Raw genomic sequence first — 25,668 nt, 5'->3', positions numbered from 1 at the left:
GACCCAAGAAGAAAAAAGAGAGAACTCAAATAAATAAAGTCAGAAAAAAAAGAGGAGAAGTAACAACCAACATCATAGAAATACAAAGGATTATAAGAGACTATTATAAAAAATTATATGCCAACAAATTAGACAACCTCAAAGAAGAGATAAATTCTTCAAACATACAATCTTCCAAGACTGAATCGGGAAGAAATAGAGCATCTGAATGGACCAGTTACTAGTAATGAAATTGAGCCAGAAATAAAAAAAAAAAACTTCCAAAAAACAAAAGTCCAGGACCAGATGCTTCACAGGAAAATTCTATCAAACATTTAAAGAGGAGTTAATACCTATCCTTCTCAAACTATCTCAAAAAAAAATTCAGAAAGAAAGAATGCTTCCAAATTTATTCTACAGAGCAGCATTACCCTGATACCAAAGCCAGATAAAGACACTGAAAAGAAAAAAACAAAAGAAAAGAAAAAAGAAAAGCATTACAAGCCAATATCCCTGATGAACACAGATGCAAAATTCCTCAACAAAATATTAGCAACCTGAATTCAACAATATATTAAAAGGATCAAGTGATCGCCATGATAAAGTGGGATTTACTGCAAGCATGCCAATATGGTTCAATATCTGCAACTCAATCAAAGTGATATACCACATTAACAAAATGAAGGATAAAAATCATATGATCATAAAAACTTTCAACCAAGTGGGTAAAGAGGGAACATACCTCAACATAATAAATGCCATGTATGACAAATCCATAGCTAACATCATATTCAACAGTGAAAAGCTATATGCTTTTCCTCTAAGATCAGGAACAAGACAAGGGTGCCTACTAGCACCAATTTTATTCAACATAGTATTGGAAGTCCTAGCCACAGCAATCAGACAAAGAAAAAGGAATAAAAGGCATCCACATTGGTAAGGAAGAAGTAAAACTGTCACTAATTGCAGAGGACATGGTAATAATATACAGAAAACTCTGAAGACTCCACCAAAACACTATTAGAATGAATGAATGAATTCATTAAAGTTGCAGGATTCAAAATTACTACACAGAGTGCTGTTGTGTTTCTATACACTAAAAACATACTAGCAGAAAGAGAAATTAAGGAAACAATTCCATTTACAATTACATCAAAAGAGTATAATATATAAGTTTAATTAAGGAGGTGAATGACCTGTACTCTGAAAAATGTAAGACACCTGATAAAAGAAACTGAAGATGAAACTTAAGGGAAAATATACCATGCTCATGGATTGGGAGAATTAATACTGCTAAAGTGTCCACACGACCCAAAGCAAACTACAGAGTTGATGCAATCCGTACCAAGATACCAACAGCACTGTTCACAGAACTAGAACAAATAGTCCTACAATCTGTATAGAACCACAAAAGACCCTGAACAGCCAAAGCAATCTTGATCAGAAGAACAAAGTGAAGACATCACACTCCTCGATATCAAACTATCTTATAAAACTATAGTAATAAAAACAGTATGGTACTGGCACAAAAATAGATACATAGATTAACAGAACAGAAAAGATCGCTCAGAAATAAACCCACCCTTGTATGGTCAATACATCTACAACATAGGAGGCAAGAATATACATTGGGGAAAAGGTATCTCTTCAATAAATGGTGTTGGGAAAAGTGGACAGCTACATGCAAAAGAATGAAACTAGACCATTTTCTTACACCATACGCAAAAATAAACTCAAAATGGATTAAAGACCTAAATGTAAGGCCTGAAACCACAAGTCTCTCCAAATAAGGCATAAGGAATAGACTCTTGGGCATCAGGATTAGCCATAGTTTTTTGGGTCTGTCTCCTCAGGCAAGGGCAACAAAATCAAAAAGTAATTGGGACATCAAACTAAAGACCTTTTGCAAGGAAATCATCAACAAAATGAAAAGACAACCTAGTGAATGGGGGAAGATATTTACAAATGATATATCTAATAAGGGCTTAATATCCCAAACATATAAAGAATGCATACAACTCAACACCAAAAAAAAAACAAAACCAAAACCAAAAACAGCAACCAATTTAAAAATGGGCAGAGGACCTGCATAGACCTTTTTTCCAAGGAAAACATATAGATGGCCAACAGACACATGAAAAAAATGCTCAGTATCACTAATCGTCAGGGAAATGCAAATCAAAACAGTAACACCTCACACCATTCATGTGTGAATGACCATAAAGACAAGAAATAACAAGTGTTGGTGAGAACGTGAAGACCAGGGAATCCTTGTGCACTGTTGGTGGGAATGTAAATTGGTGCAGCTGCTGTGGAAAAGAGTATGGAGGTTGCTCAAAAAATTAAAAACAGAAATATCATATGATCCATCAATTCCAGTTCTGGGTATTTATCCAAAGAAAACAAAAGCATTAATTCAAAGGGATATATGTACCCCTATGTTTATTGCAGCATTGTTTATAATAGCCGGGATATGGAAGCAACCTGTGTCCATATATAGATAAATGGGTAAACATAATATATATGTGGGTACACACACACACACACACGCGCGCACGCTGGAATATTAGCCATAAAAAAGAATGAAATCTTGCCCTTTGTGACAATATGGATGGACATAGAGGCCATTGGACATTATGCTAACTCAAAGTGAAATAAGTCAAGCAGGAAAGACAGATATTGTATAATTACGCTTATATATATAATCTAAAAACAAAACAAGTGAACAAACAAAACAAAAATAGACTCCAAACAAAGGGAACAAACCAGTGGTTGCCAGAGGGAAGGGGTGGGGGCAGGGATGAAATCTGTGAAGGGGATTCAGAGGTTCAAACTTCCAACTATAGAATAAATAAGTCACAGGTATATAAAGTTCGGCACAGGGAATATAAGTGCCAGACGGTAACTCCATTTACCATGGTGAGTACCGCCTAATGTATACAAGTTCAAATCACCAGGTTGTGCCCCTGAAACTAATACAATATTGCATGTCAACTATACTTCAATTTAAAGAAAATGACTTCCTCTTTTATAGGGTTTTGCGGAGACTGAACTTGCACTTTGCAGAGCGCTTAGCAGACTGCTTGCCCCATAGGAAATGACAGACATCAGCTATGGACAGTGGTTTTATTTTCCTTGGGTCGCTTAGGACAGCTTTTCTATCTATCAGATTTGAGATCCCAACATATGTGAAATTACTGCATCCCATTTGCTACCATCAGAATTCCTGCTGCTGTCTCTCGCTGCGCGTCAGGGGCCCACGGTCCAGGGCGTGGAACAGGAGGAGAAGACGTCAACCTTCAGAGGTCAGGCTGCTCTGAGGCGTCAATGAAACTGCAGACGACCCTGCAGAGGCCCGAGCACCAAAGGCTTTTCGGCCCAACCCTACCTAATCTTATCTCACTTAAGGACTTTCTCCCCTGATGTTTAGATTGAACAGGCATTACTTTAATGAATGCAAAAGTATACAGAAAAGTATCAAGAAAAGAGTAAAATGCTTTCCAAATCTTACCATCCAGAGAAAACACTATTACCCCTTCCAGACTTTTCTCCGTACACAGTCATATACACACAGGTTTATTATTTTTTTAACTTTTTAAATGTTTATTTAAGAGAGAGAGAGAGAGAAAGAGAGAGAGAGAGAGAGAGAGAATGCATGCACGAGCAGGGGAGGGGCAGAGAGAGAGAGAGAGAGAGAGGATCCCAAGCAGGCTCCTCACTGCCAATGCAAGGCCTGACGTGGGGCTCAATCTCACAAACCATGAGATCATGACCTGAGCTGAAACCAACAGCCAGGCACTTAAATCACAGAGCCACTCAGGTGCCCCCATAGACATATAATTTTAGAAGAAGTGACATCACACTACCCTGGCTGTCGCATGCCTGTTTTGTTCTCAAGAATATCCTTCTGAGGGTTGCTGAGGGGAGGTGGGGGGAGGGAGGGCTAAATGGATGATGGGCATTAAGGGGGGCACTTGTTGGGCTGAGCACTGAGTGTTCTACGGAACTGATGAATCCCTGGGCTCTACTCCTGAAACCAATACTACGCTGTACGTTAACTAACTTGAATTTAAATAAATAAATTTTTAAAAATTAAAAAAAAAAAGAGAGAACATCTTTCCAATTCACTCATAAGAGATCTAGGTGCTCGTTCTTCGCTGGGCTCTAACCTGAAGCCACGTGTTCTGCTTGGTGGTCATAAGTGGTTAACAAAAGAAAAGATTAACATCTGCCTTAAATAATGACTTAGATTAAAATCTGAGGTGAGCTGTGAGGTTCAAGTGGATTTTAAAAACAAGTAACAACAACAACAAAAAAATCGGAGGCATTTGGTTCTTTTTTACGAATACGCTGGAGAGAAGGGAGACCCGTGCCCTGCATGTGCTGTGTGGTATACACCCCATTCCCTAAATGGCTATTACTTGTGGAATGTGAAACTTGGGGAATGAACTTGTCATCAAACGAGAACTCGCCCGTAAACCTCAGGACATTTTCAGGGCTTAAAAATCTTACTTTATCTAGATCACGGCTCTTTTCATCTTGGCATCAAAAAGTTATTTCTGGATGCTAAACAAATATGAAAATGGTGGGTCTGCAGTCAGTTTTGCTCTCCCCTGCCAGGCTGGGGGTGCATTCTAGAGGCCACACACGCGTGAGTCCTTCTCACCTGGATGCCACCACGTCCCTGTACCCCTGGTCTGCAAGCCCTTACTAACCAAGGCCCCACCTCAGGGGACACTCGAAGGACCTTTATCTGGAAGTCTGACCTCCTCACTCCTGGGATTCACTTCCACACTGGTAGCGGCAATCAATGTGGATGAAAAGATGTTAACATGCCAACATTATTTTTATTCATTTTTATATTCTTCTCCTCTTTTGGCTACTGCTTCGAAAGTCAAGAGCGTTTTTGCCACTCCACTCCTGGATAATGAAAATACATTTATAGTAAGAGAATCGGCCTCATACAAACTTCTGCTGGTTGAAGGAGATTATAGTCACAATTTCAAACTTGGAATAGAGTTTATAAAACCGGATTTACTCTGAAAGTGGTCTCAAATGATCTGATATGACCTGATGGTTTCTGGGTGTCACAGGGAGCTTGGGCTGGGGGTGGGGAGAGGGGTGACGACCAGAAGGCAGGGGTGGGAGACTGCAGAGCCAGGGAAAGCTCCACAGGGGCAAGGGGAGAGGGTCCAGCAGACGCAGAATCCAGGCATCAAAGATAGTAGGGAAGAAGCAGGCAGGATGGCCAACCTAGCAAGAGTGAGGCCCCAAAGCAGACTAATGAGGTGGTCACCAAGGATTGAGTTCAAGAAGGCAAGTTTATATAAAGCGGGCCTGGGTCTCCTGATTAGGTAAAGCCCCATTTATCAATCCTGAAACCCAAAATAATGTCCCAACATGGCATTGAGAGAAACAGCTGATGGATCCCACAGAGCCCCCCGCCCCGCCCCACCCCGCCCCAAACCCCTTTTCCTGCAGAGCAGAGAAGGTAGGGAGAATTCAACTGGCCCCACTTGGGACAGAAGTAGTTAGTGGTGCAGGAACCTAGCAGACCATCCATACAATTCTTCTCCCCCACCTCCACTTATTTGCCCTCCCAGGCAGGTTACTGACCAAAGAAAATTTGTTTTCACTATAAGTAGAGTTATAATAGTGAGTCACCATTATATTAAGAAATAGCCTTTATATAATAAGCCATACTACTCTTTCTAGGCTATCAGCAGTGAAAACAACATAGAAAATGTCCAGGGAAATTGTTTTCTTCATATTCGTGGCCTTTAAAGCAGTGGTTCTCAAACACGGTCCCAAGAACGGCAGCAGCAGCATCACCCAGGAGCTTGTTCGAAACGCAAGTTCTCAGGTCCTACCCCCGACCTACAGAATCAGACACTCAGGGGTCTGGGTCCAGCAGTTGTGTTTCAATAAGCCTCCAGGAAACCCTGATCCAAGCTAAAGTTTGGGAACACTGGCCTAGTGGAAGGAACCTGGGCTGGGAGCCAGGACCTAATTCAGATTCCAGCTCTGGATTCCCTGGTCCAATTCAGTGAAATTTAATGAACAGTCACAACGTGCTATTGCAGGGATGTGAGGGTACTGAGATGAGCTATCCTGGTTCTTACCCTCGGAGGGTGTCTCACTTCTATATCCTTTTGCTCCTCTAGGGCTTGGGCTATTGTGTTCTTCTGCTCTTGTCTTGTTTCATATTTGTATTCCCAATGGTGCAGTGTCACAGACACGCAATATATATGCAGGGGACCAAGTGGTAGAGCCAGTCACAACTGTGATAAATACTACTGTACCATTCATCAATAACCTTAATGTGGCTCCAGTCTAGTTAACAACAGCCACTCTTTATTTTAATGCTTAGCGCAGGCCAGGTGCTGAATGTCCTATATCAGCTCATTTGATCCTTTTAGATGTCCTCTACCGTGGGTAGTATTGTTAATCCCACTTTGCACATCAAAAAACCAAGGCTCCAAGTAATTTGTCCAATGTCGCACACTGAAAGTGGCAAAGCCAGCGATGAATCCAGCGATCCCTGTTCCAAAACCCGTGGTCTTAAAAATAATAGGGTTCTTTTTCAAATCCCACAAGCTCAAAAGCCGACCTTGGGCTACATTTCCAGCCTCGAAGGTTAGGGGATGATTATCCTCTTACTACGTACTTGAAACTGTACTTTGCAGGTTATCATCTTAAGTGGTCGAAGACTATCTTTATTTTTCCCATTTTCTGGTATCTTGACATTTAGTGTTCATTGAGTACAAGAAAGTAAATAGTGGCGGAGAACTACACTAACATGTCACCAGACTATTCTGACCCTTAATATAGGAAAACAAAAGTGGGCACGCAAGTCAGGCCAGGGCAGCCTTGAGAGGGCACTGAAAGAGAAAGCCAGTTCTAAGGGGTTGAGCCTTTGATGGAGCAGCCCAACTAAGGCAGCCCAGGGAGAAAAGGGGCAGAAATGAGTGTAGCCCCTAGGCCCAAAGGCAGGGGGAGGCCAGGCTGTGGGCATCAGATCACGGGCCAGTACGGATGCAGAGGCAAACAGGGCAGCAAACAGGAGAAGCCGCCAAAGATCTGAAGTCAGTCTAAGGCTCTAGCGCCTGGCACAGTTGCAAGTGTTGATAAAATAATGGCCCTTCCTCCCTCGCCATTTTGGCGCTCTTCATATGCTTCCTTTTCGTCCTCACTGTAAATCAAAGATTAACTTCACATCTGTCATCTACTATTTTCTTGCAAACAATTCATGGCCAGGAGGGCTCTGGTTAGGGTTGTTGGAGGCTGTAGGAACTGAGAAAAGAGAAATGGGATGTATAACCATAAGCAAAGACCTTACCTTACTAGGAGGTGGCCCATGATCATCCAAGTAAGTGGAATTTCCTAGGGGAAAAAAAAAAAGAAGAAAGTTGATGAATCAGTAGTTTTAAAACCAAAGCGAATTTAGTGCATAGTCACTGAAAACAAACATTCCAGATATATGTCTATTTAGACAACTCTACCAAAGAAAAATAGGTCATTAGTTGCCCGTTTGGTGGGATTTTGTTGACATTACCATGCTCAATTACACTTTCAGCAGTTACAAACATTGTACATACGTTGGTGTGCGCACACACACACACACACACACACACACACACACACACACACAGAAACACGCAGCACAATTCCTCACCCCGTGTCTGTTGAGTTTGCTTTAGACCAGTGGTTCTCAAACCTCAGTGTGCATCAGAATTGTCTGTAGACCTTATTAAAACACAGATTGCCTGGGTCCCCTCCCAGAGGTTCCAATTCAGTGACTCTGAGAATCTGCATTGCACAAGCTCCCAAGTGATGCTGACGCTGCAGGTCCTGGAACCATACTTTGAGAACCACTGCACTGTTTCTCTACCTTCGTCTTGATGGTCAATTTCCCTTCATCTTTTCAGTCTAGCTTGCTTCAGAAGCTTGATCTGTCTTGACGAACAGCCACTTTTTCAGAGTACATGATTATCGTTTCCTGATGAATATAGATTCAGACTGGTTAGGGTGGGAACTAAAGGTCCCAGAGTTCCCTTTATGCAGCAGGTACCTGCTAAGTGCTTCCCACCTATTCACTTAATTCAAATTTCGGAGGTGGGTTATACTGATTCCCACTTACAGAGGAGGGAACAGAAGCCCAGAGAAATCCAGAGATTTGCTCAGGGTCACACCCTGTGACACTGCAGGAAAGACAGAAGATCGTTTCTTCCAGAGGGTGCTTGGGGATCTGTTGCTCATCTGTCTGAAAAACCTACCTACCAGCTTTTGCAGAGCCCAAGCACCAGCAACATACTCTGGGCACTGACCGTGTACCCCAGACACCAACCCAGCAACACATCTGAGCCCGTGGGGTAGCCTATGATGTGCTCGGTGTATTCAAAGGCTCCCCTCCAAGGAGATAATGCTTGTCAGTCAGGGGAAATCACCTTCACAAAAAGGGAAGACAGTCAGCCTTTCCAACACAACAAAATTAAAAAAAAATATTGGAAACACAAGGATATCTAGAGAGAACAGTAGCTTAAGGAAAAAGTAAGTGTCCCAGTTGGAGTAGATGAAAGCTGATTTTTTTTTAGAAGAATGCAAAAGTGACTTAGGAAATTGGAATAAAAAGGAGAAGTAAGGGGCGCCTGGCCGGCTCAGTCAGAAGGGCATGTGACTCTTGATCTCGGGGTCAAGAGATCGAGCCCCACATTGGGTGTAGAGAATGAATGAATGAATGAATGAATGAATGAATGAATGAATGAATACACTTTTTAAAAAAAGGAGAAGTAGAACTTAAGACAGAGACAGTTCAAATGGGAAAACTTATCCAAAAATAGCAAATAAGTGGGTTTGGGCCTATAGGGTTTTTTTCCTTCTTCCATACTGGGGTATCAGCCGTCCCTTTTGCTCTGTAGTCTTTTGATCTGTCACCCACTTGAGGTCCACAGTGACTGTACTCTAACTGGCTAGTTGTACATAGTAAAAGGACAACGGGGCCCGATTTTCACGTACAAGACGTGCCAGCACAAACACCTGGCGTGTTCATGTTGGGTTATTTTCAGGAATCTTTGAAATGTGAATATGATTAATGATTTGTTTGATCTTAATTATTGTGCTGCATTCCACGGGGAACACACAGAACTAGGAAGTGAGATCTCTATCTGACTTAATAAAGAGGATCTGCTTGAAAGAATTCAGAAAAATGACTGCCTAAGTCTAGAGAAATATTCAGAGCTATTCCGACATAATGCAGTCGGTATAGCTGCAGAAGCTTCTCGTCACCTCCTCATGTGAATGTGTCTTCCCAGGACGGATGTGAGAAATCCCAACAAACGTTTGCATGTCGTCCAGGTACCAATCTCAGGGTTCAAAGATAGCTCAACCAACCAATGGTTTTGAAACAGGAGAAGTTTCCAAAAGAAACAAAGTTCCTACAAATGGATGACTTGAATGCCGACTGTTCCCTCAAACCCCGGACTCGGCTACCCACTGACGCACTCCTTAGCACCCGGGCTTAGACATCTATAGGCACCTCGCACTTTGCCAGTCCAGACAGAACTCTTTTATTTGCTGCAATTTCACCTCCCCCCCCCACCAAGTTGCTGCCTCCCTATCTTCTGTATCTGGTTATACAACACATCCTTCCCCTATGGGCTCCAAAGCCCAAGAGTCATCCTTGATCCATCTCTACCCCTTACCCAATCTGTACCAACCCACTCACCAGTCCCATTGGCTCAGCCTTCGAAACATGACTCAATGTAATGTTTTGATCACTTCCCACTGGCCCCTCTGGGCCATTTGGGAGAACTCTTACATCTTTTCACTGCTTACAAATTTTCTCCTCTACCCAGATGGCAACCAGAGGGCTCTTCTAACCTTATCATCAGGCCATGTTAACCCTCTGCTTAAAACCTATTTTCTCTAAGAATGAAATAATCCACTCTTTACCATGCTCTATACTTCAACAGGAGCCAGGCCCTGCCCTCCAACCACACCCATCGCCAGCCACAACAGCCTCCTCTCTGCCCCAAAACACACCAACCTGTCGGCAGCTAGGGACCTTTACAGCCAGTTCTTCCCTCTGCCAGAAAACGCTCTTCCCCACCACCATCATTGAGACTTAGCTCAAATATCCTTCCTTTCTTCCTTCTCCCATTCTTCCTTCCTGTCTCCCTCTCTCCCTGGCTCCCTTATAGAAGACTTCACTTCTTTCCTTCTGCACAGAGGAAGGAACAGGGCTGACCAGTGTTGACATGCGCGCCCCGGACCCTGTTGTTCTCTCCATCAGCAGATCCCTGAGTGCCCATTGTTGGTAGGTTTATTAGAACACAGAGGCTGTCAATGTTTGGGCTTGTAGCAGAGGTACAGAAAGGGCAAAGAAAAGCTACATACATTTCCTTACTTGGAGACAGCAAGTTTTTATTCTCCTAGGGCATAACCATATTTTTATCAGATATATAGGTAGGACTTTCCATCCTATGATCTTATGCTTTCATAGCACAAAGTAAACAAAACTGTCAGAATCTTCAAACCTGATGTTGGTAACTTATTGGCTGTGGAGATCAAAGGAGGAGCCCTGTTATCAAAGTAAGCCTCTCTGAATGGGCTCCCAGGCACCGGAGGAACTTATGGTCACTCTGCCTCGTGGGGGACTCAGTAGAGGGTGCCAGGTGGGGAAGGAAATCAGACCAAAGCCCTCCAGGCCTTTGGGCTTGGAGCTCAAGCTGCAAATTCAGAAGGAAAAGGCAGAGGGGGGCTGATGAATGATCTAGAGCCAGGAGAGAGGACAAGGGCTCCCTTGCCACCCACTTCCACCTGCCCTGGGAACCCCCAGTTTCTGATCCCAGGCTGCAGCACCCTATGAGGCAGTATCTCTTATTTATGGAGGCCTATAAGGGCATATCATCTCATTTCTTTCCAGAAAGCAACTCACGTCTTTAGATCTTGGACTCCAGCCTCCTGTCTTAAGTCTTTTCTTTGAGGATCGAGGGTTACGATACTCAGTCAATGTAGAAAAAAAGGAAAGGCACACCCCACGTTTCCACTCCTATCACTGGTCAAATTTTTCAGAAAGGCCTGTCTCCAAACTGCCAAGAAATTGCTAGCTCAGGCTGGCATCAAGCTAAAACTCTTACAGAAAGTCAAGCTTGTCCAGGCTGCTGAGGTACGGAGAGGACACGGTAGGGACTATTTGCAGCAACACTCCAGGCCTTCTAACTCCATGTGGCTGGTCTATAGCTTGATGGAGGTCATGCTTACGTAGCTCTGTACACGGATTAAAACCTAGAGAACTATACATCAAAACCAACACCAACAAAACACTCATGGTTTAATGGTTTTTAAAATTCCCTGACTAGAAAGCAAGTGATCTCACACTTTGCAACCAGCGAAATTATACCATGTCCTCAATCTCACCCTAGCCATCTAGCCCTTCATATTGGACACCTCCCCAGGAGGTGGCAAATATAACATGAGAGATCGCGTGCAAAGGTGCAGAGGTGTTAAATCCAAGTACATGGGGGTTACAGTCTGCATACTTACTACAGAGTATGTGTATGACTGGGGTCTTTGCAGGGCAGTATGCTAGTAAAGCCTACCTATCTCTGCTATCATACAAGCTATTTGCAGCAAAGATGCATTTCAGGACACTCGTGTGACGTCTAGTATGAAAAATCAGGAGGCCAGGAGATGTGACCTGGAATCCGAAGGTTCTCAACCGATTACTATCTCATAGCCAGTCTCCGGTGGCAGAGCCAAGGCACGTTGACCATACAAGAGCCATCCAAGTCTCCCATGATAAGGGAAATGACGTGAACAACCAGATACAACGTATACCTACGCAAAAAGGTTTCGTCTCACTTTTTAATAGAGAATATCCCCAAGAAGCATCATTCAGCTCTGAATAAATTGCTTTGTCTCCTCAAAGTCTTCCATATACACGTCTGTAAAAGTGAAACAAGCTCCTAAGTTATTATAAGGAGTATGCAAAGGTAATTTCATTCTATAAAAAAATGCCTAGAACACTCCCCGCACACAGTAAGCGCCTAGTATGTTTGTTGGCAATACTCGTTGCACTGCTAACAATACTAATTGTATGACCAGGGGTCCTCATAGTAGCGAAAATCCCTCCTCCAACGTCTCTCCATCCTCTGTCTCACTAGTTTTCAACCCCTCACTGCACAGTCCACTTTCCTGCGATGCTTTTTGAGAATGTGGATGCCAAGCCCCAACCCTAGCTCATCCAATTTAATTTGAGGACAAGTCATTTAGCTTTTAGTATTTCCTAAAGTTCTTCAGGGCATCCTAATGCTTCGCCAGGGTTGAGAATCACTGAGTTACAAAAAACAATTAATGGACTGCAGAATTCAGGCTGAATCGCATTTTCCAGAAATAAAAAAAAAATAACAGACCAAATCCAGGCTGATGTGAATCATGGGTCACTCCCATCATCTCTGCTGAGAGACTGTGCAACATGGGTATCACGTCAAAGGGGAATGTTGGTAGAGAGCTGATGGTCACAGAAGGACTCCCAGACTCCAGAAGACCACCGGGCAGCTCCCCGTTGGGGTACATAACAAACCTGAAGAGGGCCAGCTCACAGGCTGCCCGAGGACTGGCATAGGCACCACTGGGCAGGGGGAGAGCTGACCCCCTAAGCCACATGGGTTGTCCAATTTTGTGGGTCTTCACAAGTCTTTCCAAAAATAATTTTCAGAGCTTATAGTTTGACATATTGTTCCTGCAAGCAATGCTTAGCACATGTTGTCCCGGTGAACCTCTTGTTTCAAGGTAAAAGGGGAGGTAAAAGCATAAACCTCCATCCCCAGGGTTTCTCCAGATCCTACTCGACTTAAACAACCAGAGGGTATTCTATCAGTCCTGGAGACACTCATAGGCGATCCCTACAAACGCTTTAAGGGACCACAAGGATCTGAAAGGAGGAAGCTTCCAGAAAATCTGTAGCAGACGCACAGCCTGGTCCCAGCCCAGTGAGGTGCCTGTCTTGGCAGGCTGTGGGCCTGGAGTGGAGAGGAGGTGAGCGAACCTGGTCAGCAGAGAGGATCGATGCGGCACCCAAGTGAATCCAACAGAGACTGTGAACACAGCTGATAGAGGAGAAACTGCTAGAAGCACTGATATGAAGAACTATTGAACAGAATGAGCCATGTATTATAAATAGCAACAGTCACTCTTATGTGAGAGAGAGAGAGAGAGAGAGAGAGAGAGAGTGAGAGAGAGAGAGAATGGAAAGGAGCCCCAGGGTCATCACTGAATGGATTCGGGGAGATACGGCTTATAGCACTGACTGTCACTGGTGACAAGGGTAGCCCGGGGGTGATAGAGGGAATACGACAGGCGGCAGAACAAAAGACCTGGGTTCAAGTCTCAGTCCTATCTTATACTCATTGAATGGCCTTGGAATCAGCACTTAATTTCCATGAGGCTTAATGGCCTCATTTGCAAGATGAGGATATTCACAGTAGCAGCGACAGGATTCTTATGAGAAGGAACAAGACATATATAAAGCATTGAGCACACTGCCTGCCTGGCATATAGATAGTAAGTGCTTAACGAATGGTAGCTTCCTCAGCTTATATTATCTGATTTTATCATCTATAATCAATTTGATAATTGTATTTATTATTGAGGAAATCCAAGAGAATCCTGAGGTCAGGGGTCAGGTTTAAGGATGAGTATTAATATGAGATCATTATCTGACAGTTTCTATTACTTTCTGATTCTATCTTTGATCAGTCTTCAAAAAGATACAAAAAATTCTCCCCAATAGTTTGACAAAAACACCTTTAGCGATGTGCAAATGCATTTACAGAACCTTCCCGGCACAGAAGTTATTCTGGACTCCTAAGTCTCGCATTAGCAAATCTATTTTTGTCTGAATGGGTCCCTGAAGAATAAAAACGCTTTAATTCTAATCCCTCTTATGGAAACCATAATATGCATCAGTGTCAATGTCAAAAGAGCCGCCTGTACACTCCGTCAATTTTGATCAAACACCAGCAATGCTTTTCAGAGTCTTTCTTCAGCCCCCTTTAAAAAATCACACTCATAAGCAACTGAAATCCTTTCCTGTTTTATTTAGAAACAGCCATTTCACACGGGGTTCTGGTTACCTACAACACAATCATCTCCCCCCCCCCCCCCCACCCCGGAGTCTGGGCCTCTGATAAGACACTGTTAATGAAGGAGTCACTGTTAAAGGCAACACTGCAACTTAGCTTTGTCCTTGCCAAAAAATTATGTTAATGCCACACTTTCCACCATTAACTATGGGTTACGTTTCTCTAAGAGGCAGCTGTTAGCACACACCAGCCGTGGTTAACAATGAGGAGTTTGTGTGCTGAGTAAACGTCTCCAATAGCTCCATTTATTATAATTAACGCGGCCCCAAAGACACTGTAATGGAGGAAAATTGCTTGCACAGCTTTATTTAAGCTTTAATGGAATTATTTTCCACTGAATTAAAACAAATGGCTTTATTAACTATCAATAGTGGAATACACCGATAAAAATGCCTCTCAGAAAAAAATCTTAAGTGTTTATCCAACCAGTTAACAAAAGCAGAATCATCCTGAAAACACTTTCTTGATGGTAAGTGATAAAAATGAGCATCCCAGACACTGAAAAACATATTCAAATGAAACTGCCATCAAGTACAATTTAGAAAGTGGTTTCCATTTCTAATGAATTTTAGAAGAAAATTAACGCTCCCCTCTTTGTATTTCGGGCTCAAAAGCACTGTTTTGTTTTATAGTACATCTCTCTCTCTCTCTTTTTTTTTTCTTCATTAAATCTGAATATACATTTTAGGATGTCAAGGGCACATTTGTAGAAGGAAATTACCTTCGGGATCAAATGATCAGTACGCTACTGCTAAAATAACAACCTAAATATAAATACGAATTTATTGCCAAATTAGCTCAGGGATTCATCATAATCATATATAGACCTCATCCAGGTAGGCATGGCGTGTCAAAGAGAGATAGAATCACCTAGGTTTCTGTTTCGTCCCATTAGATTTTCCCCCCAAAGTAATTACTATAGTCAACTGATCCTACCTGTGTAACTCTAACACCCCCATTAACACAGCAGCCCCAAGCCCTGCACGGGGCAAGGCTCGAACGAGCTGCCAGGTTAAGTTTTCTTCCGTAAGACGTAGCCACCATGAGAACGGACACTTCCCATTACGTGCTTACTGCACAAAGCACTCTTGATAACTATGGTGGAAGACAAGCAGGATGTAGCCAATTTAAGAGAGAAACAAAACGAGGCTGAATCAATCAGCATCTGCATTATCGTCACCGATGGTTAGCACCGTGCTCAGTATCCTCCAGACCTCACCCTGTTGAGTTCCTATGACAACCATCCCGTTACCTCCATTTTATAGCAAAGGAAGCCGAGGCTCAGGAAAGTGAAGGTGACCGTGCACGATGCTGCACGGCTAATCAGCATGGGATCCTGGACTTGACCACAGCTGCCTGCCTCCCTGCCTTGCTCAGAGACTCCAGGCTGGAGACCACAGCGTGCTTTGAGGTATTGAGCCTTCTGGCTCCAAGGGCAGCTCAGGCTGGGCAGTCTGAGGCCACCCAGGGATGGCCGAGGCAGAGGAGGGTCTGAGCTCTCTAACAACATCTGGCACTCACCAGCTAGACAGGACCTCTGACTGAACGTCACTGCCCCCACCTCACCCAAGGGCAAGGGGTCTGCAGACTGTGGAAGAACTTAATATCCTGGGAGTCCAAGGAACCAGCACTGCAATGGGTAGGAGAGGGGGGAGGGGGCAAGTTAGGTGGGGCCCAGATTCCAGGGGCAACTCAGAACCTCTGGCTGCCTCGGGTCCCTGTCTAGCTGATGTTCTATTTTAGTGGGTCCTGATTAGCCATAGGACGGTACACTGTGAGGGCACGAGCCTTCTGCAGTCATCATTATTTTGAAATACTTGATACAAAGAGTTAGCTTGGGTTAGAAATCCATTCTCATTATTGCAAAAAATGCCAACGTTGTATTTGTCAACTATCGAAAAGGAAGCTCTGCTTGATTCCTTAGATAAAACTTCAATTGATGCAAATTTTGTGAAGGGTAGTGTGGTAGGCTGAATAAGGCCTTCCCCCGCCCCCACCACAAGGTTATCCACATCCTAATCCCTGGAACGTGTGGATATGTGACTTTACACGGCAAAAGGGACTTTGCAGATGTGATCAAGTTAGGGATCCTGAGGTGAGAAGCTTATCCCTGATGATCTGGGAGGGCCCAATATAATCATAAGAGTCAGGAGGGCCAGAGTCGAAGCAGGCATGATGATTAGAGGTTGGTGGAATGTGCTTTGAAGACAGGTGGAGAGGCCACGAGTCAAGGAATGTAGGCGGCCTCTAGAAGCTGGAAAAGGCAGGGAATAGACCTTCCCCAGCATCTTCAGAAGGAATGCCACCCCGCCAACACCTTGATTGGAGCCCATTAGAACCCATTCCAGATGAACTGTAAGATCATGAATTTGTGTTGTGTTAAGCTACTAAATTTGTGGCAAATCATCACGGCAGCAATAGGGGATTAGCACAGCTGTTAAAATGGTTTTACATTTTAAAAATCACCTCTTGGGACACCTGGGTGGCTCAGTCGTTCAGGCATCTGACTTCAGTCCGGTCATGATCTCGTGGTTCCTGGGTTCGAGCCCCGCATCAGGCTCTGGTGCTGACAGCTCAGAGCCTGGAGCTTGTTTCGGATTCTGTGTCTCCCTCTCTCTCTGCCCCTCCCCAACTCACTCTCTCTCTCTCTCAAAAATAAACATTAAAATTTTTTTTAAAAAAATAAAAATCACCTCTTTATGTAAATAAAGTTTCTTGTCAGTGGTAATTCTCAAGGAGTTGAAGAAATTTTCATCAAAAAGCCTATAACGGGGAATTGGATGACGTCTTGTAAAAGGCTCGTCACTCGCAGGGATAAATTCGAAATGTTTCTCTTTGCAAGTTTCCCATGACTTCCAAATGTAAGATCTTCCCTAATATTTTGTATCTTGTTTTTCTAACAGTTATACACAGTTAAAAAGAAAACATAACAAGTGTTTTCATCATACCTCATATAGATACCCCCCTCCCCCCATCCTCACCAGTTTACCAGCGTTCCATAAAAACCTCAGCATTCTCGAAGTATTTCTGGACTGGAAAAGTTTTGACGCACTGTTTCACTTAACAAACACACAGAACATCAATCAAATAGAGTGCTGCCTTTGACAGAGGGCTTCAGTCCGACCAAACTGCCATTGCTCTAAGTCTGGAATTTCTCTTTGGCTTTGTTATCAGGGCCAACAGTATGGGTCACACCCCGTTACACACACGTGCGAGCACGCGCGCGCGTGCGCACACACACACACACACACACACACACACATCATACCATTTCAGGACAGGAAAATCACCACAGATATACAGTCCAACCCCTCAATCTACAGAGGACACAACTGAATTCAAAAGAGGTCGAGTAATGAGGCCAAGACAGAAGGCTGATTAGCAAGGAAGGGTTAAGAATAGACCTAGGTCACTGGTGTTCATTCCACAACATAACAGTCTTACCTCATGCCACGTTTTTACCCTAAATGGTATTTTCAAGCTTGAGCCCCTGGCTTACTCTCCGAGCTTAAACTGGAATGAGTTTGTGCTTTTCTGACACCCTCAAAATTACCTCTCTATGGGTAAAGATATCTCGCGATTGAGAGAGTTAACAAAAACGTATGCCTCGAACACTGAAGATAACTCCCCGAGAGAATATTTTACACGCCCTGTGCTCGGCTGCGGGGAGTTCACAGCCTCTCAAGGCTGATACGCTAATTTAGATGTTCAAGTTTCGGCAGGTTTGATGGAAAAGAGTACCTGTGCATCGACTTCTGTAAATGAACCAAACACGTAGGAGACTGTGCCTTGTGCAGAAATGTAAGTGAAAATACTAAATACTTGAGGAAGTGCAAGGGATAAGGGACAGCGGAAGGCGAGCGTGACAGGGACGGATGAGAGGCAGGACGCTTCCAAGTTCACGTGTCAGCTATTTATGGAGCGTCTACCCTGCACCGGGCACTGTGCTGGGTCCTGGGGACACAGACATGAGGAAAAAGGCAGGATCCCTGTCAGACTTTGGCAGTGTGGGCTGCTTATAACAAATCACCGTAGACTGGGTGACTTCAACAACGCATATTTATTTCTCCCAGTTCTGGAGGGGGGGGGGGCTGGAAGTCTGAGATGAGGGTGCCAGCAAGGTCAGGTTCTGGTGACAGCCTTCCTCCGGACTCACAGATGTGGTCTTGCTAAGCCTTACATGGTGGAAAGAAAGCTCTGGTCTCTTCCTCTTCTCCATAAAGACATTAATCCCATGGGGGTGGGGGACCCTACCCTCATGACCTCATCTAAACCCATCACTTCCCAAAGGCTCCACCTCCACCGTCACATTAGGAGTCAGGGCTTTGGCACATGGATTTTAGGGGGACACAAACACACAGTCCGTGGCACTGGCAGTAAAAAGAGATGACAGACATTAAACTATGATTACAAAGTAAGTATTTAGTCCGCACTGCGACAGTCTTATAAGGAATAAAGTACCGGGGGGCCTAAAAAGGAACAGAAGCCCCTAAATTCAGGACTGAGAAGCCGTGAGGACAACGAGTGATCCAGGCAGGTGAGGGCAGCCTGTGTCGGTGCCCAGGTCGGCGAGGAGCCCAGAGGGGACTGTGCCAGGCGCACGTCTGCAATGAAGTCAGGCACGGCTCCGTGGAGGGGGGCTTCCAGCTACGTCTCAAAAAAAGAGAGGAGCAGGTGCCCCCGGACAGGGTACCGGTGCTTGTCCTGGGGCTGTGGCACTCAGAGGTGGGCGTGTCATACCAGCACATCCCTGCAGGATGGCGAGTCCAAATTGAAGATGCCCTTGTCACCTTGAGGTCAAGATCAGAGGACGAAGTCTCATTTAAGAGGCAAAGGGAAGTTTGTGCAAAGAGGCCAAGGGCTTTGGGGCACATCTGAAGTGAGCTCATGTGGGTGCGAAGCTCTAATGCTCCCCCACCTCTGACCCCATCAACCACGGGAGATCGGCACGCAGAGCGAGGATCCTCCTTTACCAGGAAGGAAGCTGAGCCCAAGGTGACACGGCTAGGAGGTGTCAGAGCTGGCCTAGGACTTGGGTTGGCCTCAAGCTTGTGGGAACCCCAGTCCGCACTGGCTCAGGGCTCAGTGCAGCATGGGCAGACCAGAGGGTTTCCCGCAGGCACAACATGTGAGCCTGAGGCCAGAATCCGGATGAAGAAGTCTGTGAGGACAGAAGAGGGAAACACCGTGGGCAAGTCGCCAGAGGCTGGTGGTGCCATAACCTCTTGCTGGGTTATGGATCACCACTTGCTTGAAGGTTGGTGTCAAAGCATACGGATTTTTACAGGGGTATAAAAGATTTTATGTTTCTAGCTCTGTCTCCTGCTTGATGGGTGCCTGGGCCATGGCCCAAGGCCACTGGTAAACAAGCCATCTGTGTCTTCTACACTGTAACTGGAACAGTCGTATGTTTGACAGAAAAATGACTTGTCACTTGCCAATTGCCTTCCTGCTTTAGGGAAATGAGTATGAAGGAACATTCCACGCAGTGTTTCAGCCAAACTGCACTGAAATGCTATGCACGTGAAAAAGAGATTTGAAGAGCTGCTCATAAATGCTGATGTTGGTTTAGAAAGCGTGTGGACGAAATGGGTCTGATGGCAAAGTTGGTCTCACATAGTGGTCGTGTGTACAAAGAACTATCCCATCTGGGATTATGCCTTCATATACACTTCCCAGGAACACAACAAAGAGATCATGGTTTCTTCTTTATTAGGTCTTCGACTGTAAAGGGGGATTTTTAATAGAGCAGCAGCAATCATTGAAGTCATTCAGAATAGTAATCGGCACAAAATTAACCACCAATCTAGCATACGAGCCCGGCAGTGTTTATTTAAAAAAGAGTGAGTTTCAATAAACTTATCAGCTCTACTTTTTCTATCATTTCTCTAGTTCCATTTTGAATCAGATTCAATAGGATTTCGGTGAGGTTCTGTGGTTCATAGAACTATAATATTGGAAGATGGGAGAAGATTCTTTTAGCTCCATATGTTACCCCACAGGCCCGGATAAACACAAACACCCGCCAATACAAAAAGGCAAAACAAACAGGTGCTTGAAAAATCAGAAAATCCTCGCCAAAGATGAGCCGAAGGTATAAGGAAAAAACATGTAGAAGAAAGAATATGGGCTCTGCAGCTGAACGGTCCAAGGTGGCAAGCTACTTACTGGCTATGACCTTGAGCGAGGTCTTAAAGTTTCTAAGCATTCGTCTCCCCACAGGTAAAGCAGGAAGAATAAAACTTACCTTATAGAATTGGGGGGATTAGAATTACCCTTTATAAACTGCCTGGCATGCATACAATAAAATGTAGCTCCTACGATTATATTTAAAACAGAGCCAATTTAAAGACCTGGTGCATTAAATAAAACCTCTTCCAAGTAATCACATACATAAACATCAGTCCCGGGCACTGAAATCTACATCCCTCATTATGCACTAGAATGGCCTGTCAGTGTCTTCCTCCACATTTTTCAGGATTTATGATGGGAGGTTATACCTGGGTATGAATGAAATGTAATTTTTAAAACCCTGGCAGGATTTGGGTCTTCCTATGCTTTTATTGTTGTTCCGAAAGATAGAGTGTACTGGAGGTCATAAATACTCTTTAGCACATATTAGATCGCTTTCTTCTCTAGCAAAGTTTTAATTCTGCCTTTCCACAAAAAGAGTTGGGGCCAGGGTGAGGTGGGGGCGGGGGGTGGGGGAGGAAGTGCTGGGAGGACCAAAAGGAGTCCTTCCTGAAAGCCTGGCTGCCTTGAATGCATCACAGATCTGGAAAAATAACGTCTCTCAAAGTCTCAGTGAGATACTCACTTTCCTGAACCCCTAAAAGGCTGTGTCTGCGGGCAAAGGTAGGTAGTCTTGTATCAAAGGCCAGTGCAGGCCCGGCTGGAAGAAAACTAGAGTTCATCTTCGCACCAAAACAAGCAGGTGGTTTGTCCTGCTTTTCACACTCGCGGATGCCAAATATATCCGAGCCTACTTGACATCAACTTGCTTGTGGGAAAATGCTTCTTAATAAAAAAAAAAAAAAGTTTTCTCCAACAGCAGAAAACATCAGTCAGATGAATCCATGCCTACTTAAAATAACCGAATTGTTAGGGTGCACAAGGGAGCTTTAGCTCATCAGAGACAGAGCTTTCAGTCTGAAGAAATCAACTGATCAGTCCTGGTCTGAGACTTTAAGGATATGCCTTTCCTGAATGGAAGGAGGTCCGTGGTGCCCTTCCTACCTTTCTCCCAATTCTCAGATTTCCTGAAGCTCCCTTCTGGCACTAGAAAATGAAATTGCTCATCTTTTATTTTATTTATTTATTTATTAAAATTTTTTTTTTCAACGTTTATTTATTTTTGGGACAGAGAGAGACAGAGCACGAACGGGGGAGGGGCAGAGAGAGGGGGAGACACAGAATCAGAAACAGGCTCCAGGCTCTGAGCCATCAGCCCAGAGCCCGACGCGGGGCTCGAACTCACGGACCGCGAGATCGTGACCCGGCTGAAGTCGGACGCTTAACCGACTGCGCCACCCAGGCGCCCCAGAAATTGCTCGTCTTTTAAACATCATTAATTTATCAAGCAGATTTCAATCACAGAGGGAAGTGTGAATAGTACGAATGGTGATATTGGTGACATCGCAAAGACATTTTAACATATGGGCATAACTCTAACACCGAATTTGACAAATGAAATGGCTTTAAAAAATATACGTGTGGGGGAGCCTGGGTGGCTCAGCTGGTTAAGCATCTGATTTCAGCTCAGGTCATGATCTCACGGCTCATGAGTTAGAGTCCCACATTGGGCTTTCTGCTGTCAACACAGAGCCTGCTTCGGATCCTGTCCCCCTCTCTCCCTGCCCTTCAAGCCTCGCTTCTCTCTCTCTCTCTCTTTCAAAATATATATAAAAAATATATATATGATATATAGCACTTCAACCCTGCCTTAAAGAAAGGTAGACTGGGGAAGGGAAAGCTGGTCAATGCCAAATAAGTTCATCTTTCAGGAACAACTTCATGCCAGGCAAATGGCATAAGTGTCATAGATTTTTCTCTGTTGTGAACGCCAGGCAAGCATGTCCTGATTTAGCCCAGTGAAGTCAGTGGTAGAAACTGGGGGTGACGTGAAGAGGAGACAGTCTCATTTCAGGACACAAGGACTGAAGTTAGAGTTGATTCAGCAGAATCAAAAGATCCCTGTTACGGATTTTGGAGATAAGGTTTTACGAGAGAAGCCCCACAGACCAGGCAACAAGAAGAATAAAGCAAGATTCTGGGTCAATCCAGAAGCCTTCAGACTCAAGCAAAGCCACTACAAACCTAAACAAAAACCAGAACCAGAAATGCTTTGTGAGGGTCGTAAAAAGATAAATCATAGGAGAGTATGTGAATGCTTTTATACGTAACAAAGAATAATTGAAGAAACCACTGGGCAATGGAGAAAATCTATTTCGTGATGGTACAGAGAGGCACTGGAGCTTGTAAGGATTATAAAAATAATAATGTAGGGTTATAAATAATATGAGAAATTGAATATGCTAATGGACTCGTGACAATGAAAGCTGGAAACAGAGAATTAGGTCAGACTAGCTAACAGAACTATGAAGCAGTGGAAAATGGAATTTTAGGTGGGAGCCCCTGATCCTTTCCTGAGGCAAACAGCTACAAGACTCACGCATGAGGCAAATCATTACATAGAACTCTCTCATTCAGTGTTCAAGGCTTCTCATCTTGTGCATGAGGAAACGACCCCCAGAGAGGTCATAAATCTTTACCACCAACGAACAATGAAGCCCACGGCAGGGTCAGGACAGACTCGGAACAGCACGTTTCCAGAACCCGCGGCGCATTCCCCTGACTACTCCGACCCACCACACGCTTCTGGTTCTTCTGAGTAACAGCAGTAATTTAATAAGAGGGATTTTGAAATGTCTTTCGAAATTAGTGGAAGAAGTAAGGTTTGGGGGGGGGGCCCATCGTAGGTTTTTAAAAGTATGTTATTTTACTTTTCGTTTATCACATGAAATAACCAATGTTGTCATGGGACAAGGTAGGGAGGAATTTTAAAACTCCCTTTTTATATACCACACATATATTCTGAAGTTCTAAAGTTATATAATTAATGGCACATAAAGCTGTGCATAAAAGAGATGTCTGTCCAGGGGAGATACGTATCTTGATTGAAAAGACTCAGTCTCTCTCTTTTTTAAAAATGTGTATGTATATATGTATGTATGTATTTTTATTTATTTTTAAATGTTTTTAAAATTTTTTTTTTAAATTTTTTTCAACGTTTTTATTTATTTTTGCGACAGAGAGAGACAGAGCATGAATGGGGGAGGGGCAGAGAGAGAGGGAGACACAGAATCGGAAACAGGCTCCAGGCTCTGAGCCATCAGCCCAGAGCCCGACGCGGGGCTTGAATTCACGGACCGCGAGATCGCGACCTGGCTGAAGTCGGACGCTTAACCGACTGCGCCACCCAGGCGCCCCTAAAATTTTTTTTTAATGTTTATTTATTTTTGAGAGAGAGACAGAGCATGAGTGGGGGAGGAGCAGAGAGAGAGGGACACAGAATCCGAAGCAGGCTCCAGGCTCTGAGCTGTCAGCACAGAGCCCGACGCAGGGCTCGAACCCATGAACTGTGAGATCATGACCCAAGCCGAAGTCGAACGCTCAACCGACTGAGCCACCCAGCTTACCCTTCCTTCTCTTTTTAAGTAAGTTCCATGCATACTCCCAAGAATGTTTCAGTCAAGTTTCCAAAAGATGGTTTTTACCTCCTACTTTCCGCCCATCCAAATTTGGGCCTCTGAAGCCTCATCTTGCTTCTTTCACTAGGTCTATTTTTGAAAACCCTAGGCCACATTCATTCTCTGCATTTCCACTATGACAGGGGGAGAGAGAGAGAGAGAGAGAGAGAGACAGAGGGAGAGAGAAAATACATATATTAATTTTTATTCATTTGTTTTTGTCAGCTTGGACAGAAAGGTCTACCCCAGGCCCGGACAGTGAATCAGATCTGACTGCTGCACGTTCCATTTCACTTTGGTGACCCAGCTGTCTAACCACCAAGTGTCTCTCTTTCTTTTCATCCTCTATGCTAAAAACAAAAAGTAAATGACTTTTCCCCCAAAGCCAAGAAGATTAAGAAAATCACCAACTTTTCCCTCTGCCGTACCTCTAATCATAGAATTAGGGACCATACTGAAAATCAGTGCTCGATTTGTCCCTCTGGGGAGTCATTCCAAAGCCTTCAACACCACAACCCATGCCCCCAAACACACTCGAGAGACGATTTCAAAGGTGGGTTCTGCTGTTATGCGACTCCAGGAATCATTTGAGCATCTATTCCCATCAGTAACGTTACCCAAAAATCACGTAAATACTAGCAGAGAGAGCTGTATATGTGGCCAAATTCCTCCGAGAGCAGTCACCCTTCAACGTGCCACACCAAACACACAGAGTCACCCAGGTAGTGTGTGTATCACCTGTCCTTTCTCAAGGCATCCACATGGCATTCACAGTAGAGGCCAAATTAACGTTTAAAGTTCGAAGCCCGCATAACGTTCACAATCGTGACCACTTCTAGACCTAAATACTGCCGAGTACGAAGTAGCATTTTTAAATTTCGTTTATTTAGGTTTTAAATATTTCATGAATAAAACAACAATATGCATAATGCAAACAAAATTTGTAAATATTTTTCTTAGCACTCACAGAAAATAGACATTAGCGTTTCGGAACACTCCTGGTTTTGCACACTGAAGCCCTGTGTGCTGGGGGAAACACCAGAGGAGCCAGAGGAAAGACGGATGACCCGTTTCACTGCCCAGGAAACTGGACTCTAGAACATTCTATTCTGTCAAGTTACGATTCTTTCCTTTGCTACGAATATTGATTATGACATTTGCAGAAAGAGCCGAGGATAAGTACTAATTAATACAGCAGTCCTGACACTGGCACCCAATCCCTGCGGAGTGTTTCACAACCTCAGAAGTCAGTACATGAGTTTGCCTCACACGATATCATTCTATAATGTTGCTGCGAGTGAACACCACTCTTTGCAATCAATATGTATGTGGATTCTTGGCTTTTCACCCAGGTTCTGGATTCTCACCTGGTGAGTATCCTTGTCCATGGACAGGAGAAACTACCATCCTGTGGTTTCTCAACCACTAGCCACCCAGGCCTGGGTCAGGCAGAAAAAAGAAACAAAGGCAGAGATGCCTTGCTATGCTTCTTCCTCTTAAAGCATCCAAGAAATTTGGAAGGGGTAAGAGCTCTTCAAGGACACCGCAAATCTGTGTCTTGACTTCACACATTAACAACCTATAAAGTAATGGTCGTATCGCATAGCCTCATATGCAGACTTACGGTTAAGACGAATATATTCAAGTAACGTCATGGTGTAGGGGCGCCTGGGTGGTTCAGTCAGTTGAGCATCCAACTCTTGATTTCAGCTCAGCTCACGATCTCACGGTTCATGAGATCGAGCCCTGAGTCAGGCTCTGCACTGACAGTGCGGAGCCTGCTTGAGGACTCCACC

At 44.1% G+C, this 25,668-nt stretch overlaps 1 protein-coding gene across 5 annotated transcripts in view; it reads right to left on the bottom strand.

The window, feature by feature from the left end:
• Positions 1–25,668, bottom strand: part of UST (uronyl 2-sulfotransferase) — a 318,873-nt gene that overhangs the window by 191,975 nt on the left and 101,230 nt on the right. For all 5 annotated transcript variants that reach the window (XM_023254493.2, XM_023254491.2, XM_023254490.2 and 2 more), the window contains exon 2: positions 7,319–7,362. In XM_023254493.2, coding sequence (XP_023110261.1) covers positions 7,319–7,362 — 44 coding nt within the window. The remainder of the gene's footprint in view (positions 1–7,318; positions 7,363–25,668) is intronic.

This window comes from Felis catus, chromosome B2 (genome assembly GCF_018350175.1).
Source record: "Felis catus isolate Fca126 chromosome B2, F.catus_Fca126_mat1.0, whole genome shotgun sequence".
Lineage (NCBI taxonomy): Eukaryota > Metazoa > Chordata > Mammalia > Carnivora > Felidae > Felis > Felis catus.
The sequence above is the reverse complement of the archived record's forward strand: the minus strand, read 5'-3'. Positions and strand labels throughout refer to the sequence as shown.